The following is a 17,406-nucleotide window of genomic DNA, read 5'->3' on the forward strand; positions in this document are numbered from 1 at the left end:
CAGCACCGGATGCTTGCAACCCTTTCTCACTGCATGGAGCAGCTTCTCTCTCATTTTCCTGCTCTCTGCAGCCCACGGGTTGCACGCAAGGCCTGTGCCCAGAAAGAAAGAAGGCATGTTTGTTCAGTTGCACATGATGCCCATTGGCATTAATAATGGCCCTTCATTGGCCACTCTTTCCAGACTGACGGCAAACTGTGAAAGAGCAGCACACACTTCCTAGAATTAATTATCTTTCTCCTGTACACTACGGTTTACCAGCAAGCAGTTTCTCAAAGCAAGGCTGCTATGCAAGATGAGGCATTGACAACCCATTTCATCTTTGGCTGGAAGTCTGGTTTGCATTTTATTTATTGTACAGAACCCTCTAAGGACGCTTTACTCCCAGAGGTGCTGACGGCCCACAGTGGACCTAGGCACCCTTTTTGCTGGTTCCACTGGACACTGGCAAAGAGAGACAGAGGCTGCAGGGGAAAGAAATGATGTCCAGATCTGGCGCCCAGTTGTTCTGGGAGATGTCTGTGGGCAGCACAGGGTGTGCAAGGAGGCATCATGAGCCCAGCCGCCGTCCTCAGGGCATGTGCTGATTTTCCCTGATTTGTATGTATTAAGCACATGCAGCTGCCCTTGAGATCAGATACCAACAGGCACAAAAATAGGCACAAGAGGTGGGACACAGCTGAGGCATGTCCCAACGAGTGCCTGCCTGCCCAGCACTGCCCCGTTACCTGTTGTCCTTGTCCTGCTGGGTGATGCCATGCTTCTTTGCCTGTAGCTGCACTAGGGCCGAGTTGCCACAGGCAGCCATGGGGTGCTGCAAGTCCATGTGCGGTGCCCGGACCTCATTCCTAGTATCGCTCCTCAGCCTGCGTAGCAGCCGCTGGATCTTCTTCATGTTTCAGAAGAAGAGGGCGCTGTAGCACCTCGCCTCGCCGCTGGGCTCGGCAGATGCTTGTGGGCGCAGGCGGCCAACAGAGGAACTGAGCCCTGGGGAGCAGCAGGGCCCAGGTCACTGCCACTGGCTGAACCTCCAGCAGCAGCAGCAGCAATACCACCACCAGCAGTAGCACCAGTACCTGCAGCACCAATGCAACCACCACCAGTGCCAAGAGCAGCACCACTACAACGAGTAGCACTGCCAGCACTGCCAGCACCAGAAGGCACTGTGCCTGTGGGGGCTGTGCAAGTGCCTCAAGTCCGCTGAGCTCTTTATGGCATCATCAGGGGCTTGGTGACATCTTGCTGACACCTTAAAGTGCCAGCAGGCTGGGCTGGTAGTGGCCATCTTCTCCTCGCAGAGGGGGATATGTGTTTGTAACCTCTCTGCATTCACACGGGCCTCATGGCCAAAGGAGGAACCCCTCATGTGCCTCCAGAAGCACGGGGTTGCCCAAGGCCGCTGCTCCAAAACTCCCGGCACTCTGCATGCCCTGCAGACCCATCATCGTCATCCCCTCCTCTCCCAGCATCTGTGCAGTGCTCATCTGCAGGGTGTAGATGGATGGTCTTAGTAGAGCAGGTGTGTGCTTGCAAGGCTACTTAGAAGCATAAAAGAAGACACCTCAACAGCCACACCATGTTTCTCTGAAATGACTGAAGACTCGGTGTACGGTCTGGGACATATACAACCTTTTGATGTGTCTCCCTGTGCATTCCTGCATGTCAGGACAAGAGGCAATGGCTGCAAACTGAAATACAGGGTATTCCATCTAAACATCAGGAAGCACTTCTATACTGTGTGGGTGCCGTGGCACAGGTTGCCCGGACAGGCTGCAGAGTCTCCCTTCTTGGAGGTCTTCAGAAGCCTTCTCAATGTGGTCTTGGACAGAGGTGGATCTAAGTGGCCACGTAGCATAAAATTCTGTTTCTCCCTCCTGCCCTGTCTACCAGCCCTCATGTAGCCCTTCCACATGCTGTTTGGAGAGACCATCCAGAGTAAAAACTGTACTGTCAGAAAACTCCTGTATTTGGGTGCAAGTCCAAGGAGGAATGCACGACCACTTGGGCTTAGACACACCAGGACTTCCCTGGTACTGGCATTTGTTCTGCGAGGCCAGAAAGGCCTTTGACACTTTGCCAAAGTCCTCATTTTGCTGCAGGGTGACAATTCTGGAGGTCTTACGGACCTGACCTCTTAAGTAATGAACAAACACATGTTGTCCGGTGTTTTGCCCACACTGGGGACACAGGCAAGTGGGAAGAACCATGACACTTGACTGGAAGGCGTGGGGCAAAGAGGCCCATGATGACCCCATAGCTAAACTAATTAAAGCTGTGCTTTTCTACAACAACTGTGTTTGTGCTGCGTAGGCTTGGTTTCCACACCCTCCTGGCTGGTGCAAATGTCCTTGCTACAGCTGTGCAGAGCATGCTGCATAGTATCTTGTCACAACGTAGTATCTTGGCATGGTGCTCTCTCCAGGAAGACGGTATACACCCAGACCGACTGCCCGTCCAAAAATGAGGCAGTTCAGGTCACTGGATGCGGGGAGTGTCTAAGCCTGTTGCTGCCATTGGCGGGAGGCAGAGAAACTGTGTGCGTGAGGTGCGAGCAGGTGGATGACATGGTCCGCATGGTGGCGGAGCTCAAGGAGGAGGTGGAGAGGTTGAGGGATATCAGGGAGTGTGAGAGGGAGATAGACTGGTGGAGTAACTCCCTGCAGGGCCTCAAGGAGAGGTATCGAGGTGAGACACCCCAAATGGGGGTGGACCCCCTGCCCTGTCCCCGTCGGGCAGAGGGAGGGGATCTGGGAGTTGAGGAATGGAAACAGGTCCCTGCTCGACATCGCAGGCGATGCCCTCCCCTTCCGGCCCCGCCTTCCCAGGTGTCCTTACGCAGCAGGTTTGAGGCCCTGGAGCTCGAGAGACTGGTGTGTGACGAAGAGGTAGCAAGTGTTCCCAGGAGGATGCCTAGGGCGAGGAGGTCGACTCCACACCTCAGGACTGCCTCCACCAAGAAAGACAGAAGGGTGGTTGTTGTGGGAAACTCTCTTCTTAGGGGAACAGAGGGCCCTATTTGTCGGCCTGACCCTACCCGTAGGGAAGTCTGCTGCCTCCCTGGGGCTAGGGTCAGGGACGTTGCCAGGAAGCTTCCCAACCTGGTTCGCCCCTCAGACTATTATCCTCTTTTGATAGTCCAGGCAGGTAGTGACGACATTGAAGAGAGAAGCCTGAAGACTATCAAACAAGACTTTAGGGGGCTGGGACGGTTAGTGGATGGAGTGGGAATGCAGGTGGTGTTTTCATCCATCCCTACGGTGGCAGGGATGGGTACAGAGAGGACACGGAAAGCCCACCTGTTAAACACGTGGCTCAGGGGCTGGTGCCAACGCAGAAATCTTGGGTTTTTCGACCATGGGGCACTTTACTTGGCACCCGGCCTGATGGCCGCAGACGGGTCCCTATCTTTTAGGGGAAAAAGGATCCTGGGCCAGGAGCTGGCAGGGCTCATTGAGAGGGCTTTAAACTAGGTAAGAAGGGGGATGGGGCTGAAGCAAGGATTGTTGGAGCTGTGCCAGGGGGAACAATAGCAAGGCCGGGGGATAAGGCAATGGCCAGCTGAAGTGCATCTACACCAGTGCACACAGCATAGGTAACAAACAGGAGGAGCTGGAAGCCATCGTGCAGCAGGCAGGCTACAACTTGGTTGCCATCATGGAGACGTGGTGGGACCAGTCTCATGACTGGAGTGCTGCAATGACTGGCTATAAGCTCTTCAGAAGGGACAGGCAGCACAGTAGGGGTGGTGGTGTGGCTCTCTATATTAGAGAGTCTTTCAAGGTTGTAGAACTCGAGGCTGGGAATGACAAGGTCGAGTCCCTATGGGTTAGGATCGGCAGGGACAACAAGGCTAGCGTCCTGGTCGGGGTCTGTTATAGACCGCTGAACCAGGGTGAGGAGACAGATGAGGAGTTCTACAGGCAGCTGACAGAAGTTGTGAAATCTTCAGCGCTTGTTCTCGTGGGGGACTTCAACTTCCCTGACATATCCTGGAAGCACAACACAGCCCAGAGGAAGCAGTCTAGGAGGTTTCTGGAGAGCGTGGAAGATAGCTTCCTGACGCAGCTGGTTAGTGAGCCTACCAGGGGTGGTGCCCCGCTAGACCTTCTCTTCACAAACAGAGAAGGACTGGTGGAGGATGTGATTGTCGGGAGCTGTCTTGGGCAGAGTGACCACGAAATGGTGGAGTTCACTATTCTTGGCGAGGCCAGGAAAGGAACCAGTAAAACCACTGTATTGGACTTCCGGAGGGCTGACTTTGTGCTGCTAAGGACACTAGTTGGTGGAGTCCCTTGGGAGGTGGTTCTGAAGGGCAGAGGAGTCCAGGAAGGCTGGGCGCTCTTCAAGAGGGAAATCTTAATGGCGCAGGAACGGTCTGTCCCCATGTGCCCAAAGGCGAGCAAAGAAGACCAGCCTGGCTCAACAGAGAATTGTGGCTTGATCTTAGGAGAAAAAAGAGGGTTTATAAGCTCAGGAAAAGTGGGCAGGCCACTAGGGAGGACTTTAAGGATGTAGCGAGGCTGTGCAGGGACAAAATTAGAAAGGCCAAAGCTCATCTGGAGCTCAATCTGGCTACTGCCGTTAAAGATAACAAAAAACGTTTCTATAAATACATCAACACAAAAAGGAGGACTAAGGAGAATCTCCATCCTTTACTGGATGCGGGGGGAAACTTAGTTACAAGAGATGAGGAAAAGGCGGAGGTGCTCAATGCCTTCTTTGCCTCAGTCTATAGCGGCAATACAGGTTGTTCTCTGGATACCCAGTACCCTGAGCTGGTGGAAGGGGATGGGGAGCAGGATGTGGCCCTCAACATCCACGAAGAACTGGTTGGTGACCTGCTACGGCACTTGGATGTGCACAAGTCGATGGGGCCAGATGGGATCCACCCGAGGGTACTGAGAGAACTGGCAGAGGAGCTGGCCAAGCCACTGTCCATCATTTATCAGCAGTCCTGGCGATCGGGGGAGGTCCCAGTTGACTGGCGGCTAGCAAATGTGACGCCCATCTACAAGAAGGGCTGGAGGGCAGACCCGGGAAACTACAGACCTGTCAGTTTGACCTCAGTGCCAGGGAAGCTCATGGAGCAGATCCTCCTGAGAGTCATCACGCAGCACTTGCAGGGGAAGCAGGCGATCAGGCCCAGTCAGCATGGCTTTACGAAAGGCAGGTCCTGCTTGACGAACCTGATCTCCTTCTATGACAAAGTGACGTGCTGGGTGGACTAGGGAAAGGCTGTGGATGTGGTCTACCTTGACTTCAGCAAGGCTTTTGACACCATTTCCCACAGCATTCTCCTCAAGAAACTGGCTGCTCTTGGCTTGGACTGGCGCACACTTCGTTGGGTTAGAAACTGGCTGGATAGCCGGGCCCAAAGAGTCGTGGTAAATGGAGCCAAGTCCAGTTGGAGGCCAGTCACTAGTGGCGTCCCCCAGGGCTCGGTGCTGGGGCCGGTCCTCTTTAATATCTTCATCGATGATCTGGACGAGGGCATCGAGTGCACCCTCAGTAAGTTCGCAGATGACACCAAGTTAGGTGCGTGTGTCGATCTGCTTGAGGGTAGGAAGGCTCTGCAGGAGGATCTGGATAGGCTGCACCGATGGGCTGAGGTCAACTGCATGAAGTTCAACAAGGCCAAGTGCCGGGTCCTGCACCTGGGGCGCAATAACCCCAAGCAGAGCTACAGGCTGGGAGAGGAATGGTTGGAGAGCTGCCAGGCAGAGAAGGACCTGGGAGTGATGGTGGATAGTCGGCTGAATATGAGCCAGCAGTGTGCTCAGGTGGCCAAGAAGGCCAACGGCATCCTGGCTTGCATAAGAAACAGTGTAGCCAGCAGGGCTAGGGAGGTGATCATCCCCCTGTACTCAGCTCTGGTGAGGCCGCACCTCGAGTACTGTGTTCAGTTTTGGGCCCCTCGCTACAAGAAGGACATCGAGGTGCTTGAGCGGGTGCAGAGAAGGGCGACGAAGCTGGTGAGGGGCCTGGAGAACAAGTCCTACGAGGAGCGGCTGAGGGAGCTGGGCTTGTTCAGCCTGGAGAAAAGGAGGCTCAAGGGCGACCTTATCGCTCTCTACAGGTACCTTAAAGGAGGCCGTAGCGAAGTGGGGGGTTGGTCTATTCTCCCATGTGCCTGGTGACAGGATGAGGGGGAATGGGCTAAAGTTGTGCCAGGGGTGTTTTAGGTTGGATATTAGGAAGAACTTCTTTACTGAAAGGGTTGTGAGGCATTGGAATGGGCTGCCCAGGGAAGTGGTGGAGTCACCATCCCCAGAGGTTTAGATGTTGAACTTAGATGACGTTTAGATGTTGAACTTAGTGATATGGTTTAGTGGAGAACTTGTTAGTGTTAGGTCAGAGGTTGGACTGGGTGATCTTGAGGTCTCTTCCAACCTAGAAAATTCTGTGATTCTGTGAAAATTGGAACAATGTTTTTGAGCTTCCAGACAACTGGAAACTTTCCAGATTTCCAAGATCATTGAAAAATAGTTGAGAGAGGTCTCATGACATGACATCAGCTAGCTCTCTGAGTATCCTGGAATGAATCCCATAGACTAGCATGCATCCAGGTGGAAGGCAAGCAAATCCTGAACAAGTCTGGGTTTCCTGGGAGTTTATTGTTACTGTCATGTTTATTGTCATGGTCCTCCATCTCAGGGCTCCAGGGATCCCAGGGCCCATCACTAGTGTTGAAGAGAGAGGTAAAAAATCAATTAAATATCAATGTTTTGTCAGCATCCCTGTTTGTGAGGTGACCATCCATGAACCAATGTTTACTCTGTTCCTTCTTTTGCTGTTAACATATTTTAAAAGCCCTTTTTACTATCCCTGACAGTACTGGCTAGCTTCAACTCTAATTGAGTTTTGGCTGCATAAATTTTCTCCCTTCAAAGGCAAACAGCATCTCTGTACTCCTACCATGTTCCCTGACCTTGCTTCCAGTGGCCATACTTTTTCCTTTAGTTGTCCTCCATCCACCAATGTATGTAACTGCAAACAGACTACTAATTATAATTTAATTTATTTATTGTTCTAACGCACACCTTCAGTATTAGAATCAGCACTTAAAGGACTTCCAATTTTTTTTTAGCTTGTAATTTGCTGTGTCTGCACATTCTTGCTGAGTACCAATGTTATAAAATATTAATGGAGAGCTTTATGAAAACCTATAGACCATGATTGAATGAGGAAAGACGAGGTTGTAAGGTTGGTGCTGCAGCCATTTGAGTGATTACTGGCATGGTGCCATAATTACAATTCTTATTACTACTGCTACGTCAGAGCTAATGCATAAAGTAGATTTCTTTGTCCTTGTTTCTCTCAGTTCCCCTCTGAAAAACTATTCAAGGGGATACAGTCTCAGCCAAGGGCCTTGCTAAAACTCACAGTGATAAGTCAGTAAAGAGTTTTAATTCTTGTCATCAGTGTTGTACACTTGCCAACTTTTAACATTTGCGTATTTAATTCAGTCTCTCCTCCTGGTGATGCTTCTCAGGACATAAACTGAATAAAGTAACTGCACTTGGTGAGACTGAGATCAGCATATGTGTATAAAATGGTGAATAGATTGCTGAATATCTTCTTTACTCTTTTCTCCTCTCTGGTAGTAGGAGACATTTCAAAAGTTATTCTGGGTGTCTGCATTGCTTAACTGCTCTGATTCATTATGCTATAAGTTTCTTTCTTGTTGTGTTTCAAATTTGTGCATCAGGGATGTGTATAGGGGGTACTTTTTAAATTCATGAAAAAATAAAAAAAAAAAGAAAGTGCTAAGAAATATAAATATTGAGTAAATATAGTCTGTTTTTGCAAGGAGTAAATACGGAGCTAATGCACAAGATTTATCCTTTACAGTAAATCATCAGTATGTCTCATTTTAGGCTTCTCCTATGACTGCTGTATTTTTACTGCAGTGTTCAGTCATGCTGATTTATGCCATACTATCTCGTGAATATTTTGCAGACTTTTATCAATAATACAGTTTTATCTTTGGGTGCAGATGTAATGAACTTAGAACAAATAGCAGGCAGAAAGTATGATTTCTGCCTCAAGTAGTTTTCTGCTTGAAACAAACTTGATATAAAATGTCAGACATACACAAGACATCAGGGAATGGTGGATTGGATCAGGAAAGGCATCGGCCCAATTAACAAAATATTTTATTCCATAAGGGCTTATGTACTCAATAAGATGTTTCTGTTTGACTGGAAAGATTTCATTAGAGTCATAGCAGGAATCCATCCAGGAGGTAGGAGGAATCAGGACAGTGAACAGTGGTATCACATATTTTTACTCAGGATAGGTGCTTCTGCATGTGAACAGAAGAAGCAGCCGTCAAACTAGATCTCAAAGACCACGCAAGAAAACATAACAATGGTAGAGCACTGTTGATACCAGACTTGGCTCTCGTCTCACTGCCTGCAGCTGAAACCGAGTCAGGAGTAATTGACTGGAAGCATCTTGTTTATGGTGGGCCTCATGTAGCAATGGCATACTCGCTTACTTAAGTCATTAAATACTTCCTTCAAATTATACTAAATTTACTGCCCTTTTGTTTTGTTGCTTGACCTGCTGATCCTTCATGAAGGAATTACCAAAAGTAAAATACAATTATTTGCCAGTGTATGCCTTCTCATTTTCAAAACTGTATTTTAGATTTGTGTGTGTGTGTATTCTAGCTCAAATAGTAGCTAATGTAAAACTGTTCTTGGTCCTACTGTTAGGAATGTTGTGTAAAATATCAGTAAATAGACATCCAAATGTTCAAAATTTTGATAAATTTAGTTTGGAGTCACCTCTCAACATTGTACCGTATATTATTGAATAGTTCAGCCTATGTCTCCTTATCTTTAGCTGAACTATTTTTATCTTAGAACTGTGTTATAGATTGATTTGAGAAGTATGCTCTCAATTGTTTTGAGTTGCAGTTGTTCATGTGTACATTATGTGTGAAAGGGTGGATGTGTGCTAATTTTCTGTGAAGTCTAAATTCATTTGAAATTCTGTTATGTTTTATGTTCAGTTATAGTAATTAATAATTCCCAGGGAAGCATAATGAAAATACTTGATAGATCAGTTTACTAAAATCATTTATGCTTATGAAAACTCAAAAAAAAATTATATGTGTTAAAACCATGTGTTACAAAATTTGCTCCTTCATTAGTGTTCATCTCTGAAGACATCTACATCTTTTTTCTTAGAAAAAAAGTTTTGGATGACAGTTCTCTGAGGTTGACTTTTGGAATCTAGTTGCACATAAACGTTGAACACCTATGAATAGGTGTAACATTAAATTCCTATGGATTTTCAGTAGCAGAATGCAGGGACTTACATTTATCATGTGGAGGATGTGTAAAATAAAGTAAATCAGTCTTGTTGAAAAATATTATTCCTGATGATATATACATCATATATATGGTCTCAGTTCAAGTTCTGATAATAAGCTTGAGTGTCTGAATTTGGAGATGACTAGTCTACATTAAAACCACATTATGAATCTTCCTTCATTTTCTAAGGGATAACAATAATCATCCTACAAAGTGGTTTACTCAAAACAGTGACCAGGATTGCAAGTGAAATCACAGTCATTAGCAATGCCTCAGGCTTACACAGTTCTCCATGTATTCTATAGTTTCCCAAAATAGAATGTGTTTCATTTCATTTTCTTTGAAAATTGACTTGGCAGAGGTTTACAAATTTTTCTAGGCAATATCACTGCCAGCAAAATAAAGAAATTATTTTTGTTATTCCACAAATAAAGCTAGATTTACTAAATTAAATATTTTTTTTTCTTCTTGTGATATCAATCAAACTAATATTTTAAACTTTATCCAAGGAAATATTCATGCAATTCAGACTCAAACTTGCAGCTAGACAAATCTAGATTAGAAGTGAGACGCAAATTATGGAGAGAAATTAATCTGATACATCACTTGCCAAAGATTACAGTTGGTTCTTATCAGTGATAAGCTCAACCTCAAATTAGGATATATTTTCTAGGGGTTTCAGGGTAGTTTGCCTTTATATATTGATCAAGAAGCAGGAGTTACTCGAATGTGCTAAATACACCAGGGAAGAAGATAAGAAGATCACAATGCTGTCTTCAAGCCTTAAAAACATTTTTTCCCCTTGTTTATCACTTATTAAATAGAAACTTTTCATTATAGCCTGATACTGATTTTCAATATAAATCAAATGTTTTTGTTTGTTTGTTTTTCTTCCTGACAGGTGCAGCTAGTTACAACAGTTTTTATGTTTTCTGCAAAAATTTCTGCCAAGCTGTTAAACCTGGGAAACTGAGGGTCCGCTGCAGTGTATGTAAACAAGGAACACTGACTTTGGCAAGGGTAAGCGGGTGTTTCAGTTTTTTGGACTTTATAAAAATTACATATATTTTTCTGTCTATCCATTTGCATGTATGTAACTATGTATATATGTATTTTTACTGAAATCTTTTATTGCTATTTATGTCTGTAATTTAAAGCTTGGTGAAGATTTCATTCACTTATCTCCACTATTTGCAGTACACACAAGGAAAACATTGCAGCTCCAATCCTGTTAAGACATTCTTGGCTTTATATTTGAAGTCCTAATGGTTAGCCTGGTAGTATGCATAATATGTACAACTTAAGGGTATATTTAAGGGTTAGAATTATAGGTGCTTATGCAAAGTCTGGATCAGTGTTTGTGGGCACAGAAAGACCTGAATTCAGTGCCAGTGACTGTGAACGTTATGGAATGAGACAAGGAGGAATTAAATGGCTGAGCAGCTCAGAATATTAATCTCTCCAGCTCAGCCAGTGTATGTGAAGTCAGAGTAACATTACTATGGTGGGACAGAAAGTTCGTAGAACTGTCAGGCTTAGTTTGCATCTAAAAATGGGACACTGTTGTTTGACTTGAATTTACAGTAGTGTGAAGTTCTGGAGTGTTTTGTTTGTTTTTTCTTTTCTCTATTGTGCTGAATTTCACTGGCTGTGCTACTGGGGAATAAGACTCCTTCCTCTCTCGTAAATCACAGTGTACATCAGCCTGGTTTGTTCTGTGAAAGGCTTAGGCTTGTGTGGAAGACTGAACCTTACCATGCTGTAGATGTTGTGGAGCTTTCTGTGATACATATTTAACTGTATACCTTTTGCTCTGGTTTAAAGGGGTTAATTTCACTTTCATGTTCTTGACGTAGACCAGTACTTCTATGTCATGACACAAAAGAGCACTGTGAGACTCAAAAAACACAGCTACTGTAATCTCATTGAAAGAATAAAGTGTAGTAACTTTATTACTATAAAGTGTAATGTAGTAATGCTTATACATATATAAATTAAAACCCCGTAACAACAAACTCTCTCAAGCCCTGTGTGCTATTTCTGAATTACTTGTATATCTCTAATTTATTTCAGAGGCTTATAAGTGTTGCATATTGTGATGTTTCAAATGAACACATCTAAGAACCTTTGTTTTTCTCTGAAAAGTCACACTTAAATATTTGTGATTAGTATAGGCTTAAATCACGTATAAATCAAGATTCAGAAGTTGCATTTAATGTACATGTCCATTGGTTTAATACTCAGTACGATATAAACACAGGTGACATCGTGTTCAGATTGAATGCAAACAGTCATTGCTGCTGAATGATTGCTTTTATCACTAGCTGTCTTTGAACTCTGTGCATTGCAAGGATGGAACAGAACATGTGTACTTTCCTAGACTTGGTGGCTTCTTTAGGCGTGTCCAGTCTTATGGAAATTATCACTTTCAGTTCTGTAATGATTGGTTTGGAGTCATTATGTTTCTTGTATTAAGTAGACTTAAATACATTTACAAACTTGAAGTTCTTACAGTATTTGCTAAATAGTAGTCTTCGTTTTGTCTCCCAAGAATTCCTCATGACTTTGTTATTAAAAATAAAATAAAATAAAATAAAATGAAAGAAAAAAAACACTACTATAAAAAGTTCCAGTATTGCAAGTTTCTAAATAAACTTGTAGTATCTGATTGTCTGGAATGTATGCAGATCTACATTCTTTTGGGCAAATTTGTGTCAATAAATATGCACAAGCTGATAATTCCTATTGAATGACAGCTGCGTATTTTTTTCTGTTAGCATATTTTACATTAGGTATGAACAGAAAGTCACTGGAAACTTGCAGTGGAAGCATTTGCTAATTTCAAGACTGGTTAAGAAAAATAAGAGCTTTTGGAAGATTTGATAAGGCACTTCAATATGAAAGTACAAAAGAGAAAAGGGAAATATCTTTTAGAGAGTGTCAAATGATAATTTTTGACTGTTTCATTTTTTTAATAATGTCTACAGAAATAATTTGCAGTTCAGGTTCTTGTTACTTTCTCCCCAAAATAAAGAAAATATGTTATCATTCCTTTCCTCTCAGATTCAGTGAAGCAAGGTAGATAGAACAGTAAGTGCACTGTTCCATTAGTTTGGGCTGGCAGTCCTCAGTGCTTTCAGAAGTGAAATATTTACAATAAGGACACACTTACAGTAGTGAATGTGCTAAGCAACAGTAAGTTTGTTTTATAAATACATGCAATGTACCTCAGTCCTGTGGTTATGAAGATTAGGTGCAGATTTAGTATGTGCCTGGCCCTAGCGACCTTTTTTCTTCTCACTTGCTGTCCATCTTCCAGGGAGACAGAAAGTAATTCCAACAGGGGAAGCTTGAAATATGTACCAGGCCTCATTTATTTTTCAATACTATGTAGAAACCTCTCTGCATTAATGCTAGGCAAAAGTGTAGTCTCTGAGCTGGTGCTTTGTATCTGCTATGCTTTCTTCAGTGCATCACAATCTACAGTAAGCAAGTCAGGCTGAAAGTGTTATCAAAACTTGACCTTTGTGTACTTAAAAAAAAAATAAAAAAATTATGGAAGTTAGAAGGTAGTGTACTACTGCAAACTCTCTATGTTGCTTGTCCAGTCCCAACTGGACTATGCCAGCAATTGCTAATAAGACATCTTCTTTACTGGTAATACCAGTAATCATTACATCATTACTGGTATTGCCATCTTTACTGGTATTATGATTTCCCTTTTATATAGAAGTTGGTCAACATAAAGTGAACATAGGTAAACTATAAAAAAGCATGTGTATACCATCATACTACAGATTTGTCAGAAAAGCTGTATGTTTTTTTTTTTTTGTAGATATATTTTATCCAGTGCTCAGTAAACTGTGCCTGACCTTTACCAGGCAGCATAGCAAGTTGCTTAAGAAGCTCTCCTGTGCCATAAGCAGCAAAGCACCATCTAAGCCAACGTTTGTTACAGTAATTCTTTCACTGAGATGAAAGTGAATACCTGTGTAAAACCCACACAAAGCTTTGGGCAGCTTTAACTTACTCAACATGCTAATTCTTTTCTCTACCTAAGCCACAAATGACCAACCTAATTAAATTGAGCTTTCTTTTTTCATGGTGTGTTGACTGACTGACATTTTAAAATATTACTTATTCATTTAAACAGTCTTATTCTAAAACCTTATTTAACTGTCATTCCTATTTGCATATCATTATTTTAATATATGATGCCCAGAGTAAATTTATTATACTGTTTTTCTATGAAATTAAAGAGCCCACTATTTTTATTTTCACCAGAGACATCAATCTAAATATTAAATTTGTAATTTTCCAGATGACACTTAGGTTGGCGTTTTACGAACATTTCATGACCTGATTCTTTATGGAAGATATATACCAGACTGATTTAATTATAAGGAAACATCAGTCACTGCAAAAGTATCACCTCTCCCTGGTTTCTCTAATTAATCAAGCACAAAATCATGTATGGATAGACAGGAGTGTGGGAGTCTTATGTAGACCACCTACAAGCCTGCCAGCAACTTTCTCCAAATTGTTCAAAAATTTTGGTTATCAGCTTCACACTGGTTTATATACATGTATTTTGTTGCTTGCAAGCTTTTGAAAATAATATTTTCATATTCATGTGGCGCTGCAGTTTATTTCAGTATCCATGATTCAGATAGGGTATTCCTCTTTTCAGGAAAATAAAGTAAATAAAAACAAAGGTCACATTTAGACTTTTTTTTTTTTTTTTTTGAGCATTTGCATTGTTAACTCTGTGATGAAAAGGAAAATGCAATGGAAAGCCTGTTTCTGCAAACTGTTATATACCAAACTGTGTAGTTAAAGCACACTTTTTAAATGTACCTGACTCTGTGACATACTCCTGGTACACAAGACCATGACGTTTGCCTCAGTCTCTGTTTTCACCATACAAAATTCAGCCAAGGTAAGAATTGGGATTGAAGTGCCATAAATGGACTTTGGGTCTCCATGCTTAGGCACTGGCTCTCTGGTGAGGCCATTTCCCCTGCAGGGACTTGTTAGTGTTTGGTAGTTCTTCACGCTGTGCCCTTGGTAGTGCTGTCTGAGTTTTCAGTATATCTTCTAGTTATGCAAAACTCCTTGAGTGCTTCTTTTATACTTATCCTTGCAGCTTACATTATCTCAGAACTTTTCAGACATGTTGAGTTATATTTGGATCGGACTTAACTGACTGCAGCTGAGATGAAACTTAGTTCCTGTCACCAAAGCACGCATGGATTTTATTCAGTGGCTGAAGCCCACAGTTCTTCTGCTGTCCCTGCCCTTGGTGCTTCAGGGGAGCTTCAATTTTTAAACACCTTTGTTAAACCATCTCTGCCAGAGAACTACTCTTGTTTTTACCATATTATGGATATTACTTTTATCTTTAGCTTTTCATCTTAAAGCTAATAAGGAAATGAAAACAAGCTGATTTTTTTTTTCCTCTGGCACCGTGAAAAGCTTGTCATTTCAGTATCATGGCATTCAGAGTAGGCTGTGTTGTACATCATAGTTCTGGCAAGGAAAAAGCTCAAAAATCAAGTGCCTCAGTGACTAACGTGTCATTCATAGTTTAAGTGGTTGTCCTGATAGCTGAAAATAAAGTATTTTGAATTTGATACTTTCATGTTACCTAGGAAGAGAAAGGCCTTTAATACAGTCATTATCTTTGACTTTTTACCACCTAATACCATTTTAGTATTTGTTTAAGTAGGGTGTTTTCTTTTTAATGAATATATGCTTAGCAGAGATTTTCAGTAATATAAAACAAAAAGGCAGTGACTTTAAGTTTATTTCATAGAATTCTGTATTTGCTTTTTACTTATGGGACAGTCCCCATGGTAAAGGTGATTTTGTTCCTGTAGGTAATTTACTTTAAATATCTCTTTGTTTAATATATCATTGCAAAAGTCTATTCCACAGTAGACTGCCTCTCATCATTGCTCATTATGGATCACATACTTTGCCTGGAATTGGCTGAGTGACAGAGGAGGGAAGGAGTACCACTCACTGCATCGGAGCGAGACTGGCTGAAAGACAAATGGGAACGTAGCAGCTCCAAAATCATCTAGCCCGTGCATCTGCTGATTCACCACTGATGGTTACCACTGCTGGGGTAACGTTACAGGCAGCCTACAGGGCAACTGAGACTGCCTACTTTATTGGTTACTCTCTTTTAAGCCTGGTGCACAGACTAATGGAGACGTCTATTTGGCACAGTTTTGTTTCAGAGCTGCCAGTCATGAAGAGTCTTTAGCATCAATAGTCCATTTTCTTTTGACTGAGTGACAGATAGTGACAAGGGCCAAGCTGGGATAGAAAAAAAAATCAATTTGACCTTTGAAGCTTAACTGCAAAATAAGCTCCACCCTGTGGAGTGCAATGTGATGAAGTCTGATCTTATTCACAGACTGGGAAGATATTAAATATGAGATTGAATTCCTGAGACTGGATGAAGTATGTATTTGTCTCTCCAAAATGGCATGCTTGCTGTGAGGATAAAAATGTTTTTGATACTTCTTAGCTGTGTTGGAAACAATATGTATTAAAATACTTCTATTGAAATACTATGCATAGGAAAAGTTGTCATTGTAATGTGTGCTCCCTGGTCAAACTAATAAATTTGAAGCAACGATTTATTATTGAGTTCCTGCTAATAAACCTGTGATTACAAAAATAGCTTCATTTCCCTTGCATTTGGCCAACAAAACTAGTACACACAGGAAATTATATGTATTTCATATACATATTTTTATCTACATGATAGAAATAATGAAAATGTTATGAATAATTATGACTAAATAGTGAATTTATGAATAAATAATGAAAAAAAAAAGTCAATTCTGACATCTCAACTACTACCGCTGGGCACTGATGTTAATAATGTTTAGAGAAGACAAGTGCAGAGAAAAAGAGCCCTCAGAGCTCTTTTTCCAGAATTTCCACGGAGTTTTTTCCAGGATTTCAACATATTCAGAAAATCTTTCTGTGTTAGCTATGTTAAGTCAATGTACCTAGTCATAAGCCTTTTTTTTTTTTTTTTTTTTCTAGTGAACTAGCAGTTTTTGAGAATGAGAGAGCATCTTAAGGTACAGATGTTGTACACTGGTGTGTAGCCCAAGCCCAGCTGTGCCAGAATGCCAGAGAGAAATCAGGCTGATTTGGAGCCTTATCCCTACCAGCCACACAGGCATGTGTACTTGTGCGTGTACTAGTTTATCTCATGACCTGATAGAGAAAGGCCTGCTAAATATGATAAAACTTCTTATTCTGTTAGTGCAGAACTACATTATGATAATAAATCCCGTCTTGCAGTATTTTCTGTAGTTCAGGCTCATGCTGGAGTGGATACAAAACTTCTATCTTACATACTTATTTGACAGTCTGAGCAGTTTCCAATAACAAAATCTGTCTCAGAAGGGGATATTTCTTCCATCATAGCAAAGGAGAATCTATCACTAGTTGACCTGGTCAAGGATACCAATGTTTTTAATATTTTTGACTGTAGATACATAGGTCTTGTGCTTAAAAGGGTTTTGTGTCACCTACTCTTCCTTATCGTTCTCCTATTACTTTCAGCGACTTGGAGCAGGACATCAGCATTAAATAAATTTAATGAGGAAGAACAGAATTTCTGGTGAAACTTTCCTAGCAATGAACACATGACACTGCAAGTCTGATTCAGCCATTGCTTAACCAGTGTCTTCATTGCTTTTAGTAATAATGAATATCACAAGAAAAAATAATGTCTATATTCCTACCTGAAAAAATCTGTTTTCTTTGTTATGTCTTTGAAGAAAGTTGTAATTACAGAGCTATTGCTATTACATCTTCTCATTAAAAAAAAAAAAAAAAAAAAAAAAAAAAAAGTTTATAATGGTCGTATTAACCCATAAAGCAGAAGAAAGGAAGGGGCACCATAGAAAGCTATTGTATTACACCAAATTTGAGCAGCTCTGCTTATGGTCCTGTTCCCCTCTGACTGGGAATTGCTTTAATAAACAATGTGCTCCCAGCCTCAATCTATTTAGTGAGATCTTTCTTCTGACTAAGCACAGTCATTTGGTCC

At 42.3% G+C, this 17,406-nt stretch overlaps 1 protein-coding gene across 1 annotated transcript in view; it reads left to right on the plus strand.

Annotated features, from left to right (window-relative positions):
• PRKN (parkin RBR E3 ubiquitin protein ligase) overlaps nt 1-17,406 on the plus strand; it is a 775,548-nt gene that overhangs the window by 276,879 nt on the left and 481,263 nt on the right. Inside the window, exon 4 of the mRNA XM_082758445.1 lies at nt 10,225-10,343. Within this exon, the coding sequence (XP_082614571.1) occupies nt 10,225-10,343 (119 nt within the window). The remainder of the gene's footprint in view (nt 1-10,224; nt 10,344-17,406) is intronic.

This window comes from Aythya marila (assembly GCF_965140915.1).
Source record: "Aythya marila genome assembly, chromosome: 3".
NCBI classification, from domain to species: Eukaryota; Metazoa; Chordata; class Aves; order Anseriformes; family Anatidae; genus Aythya; species Aythya marila.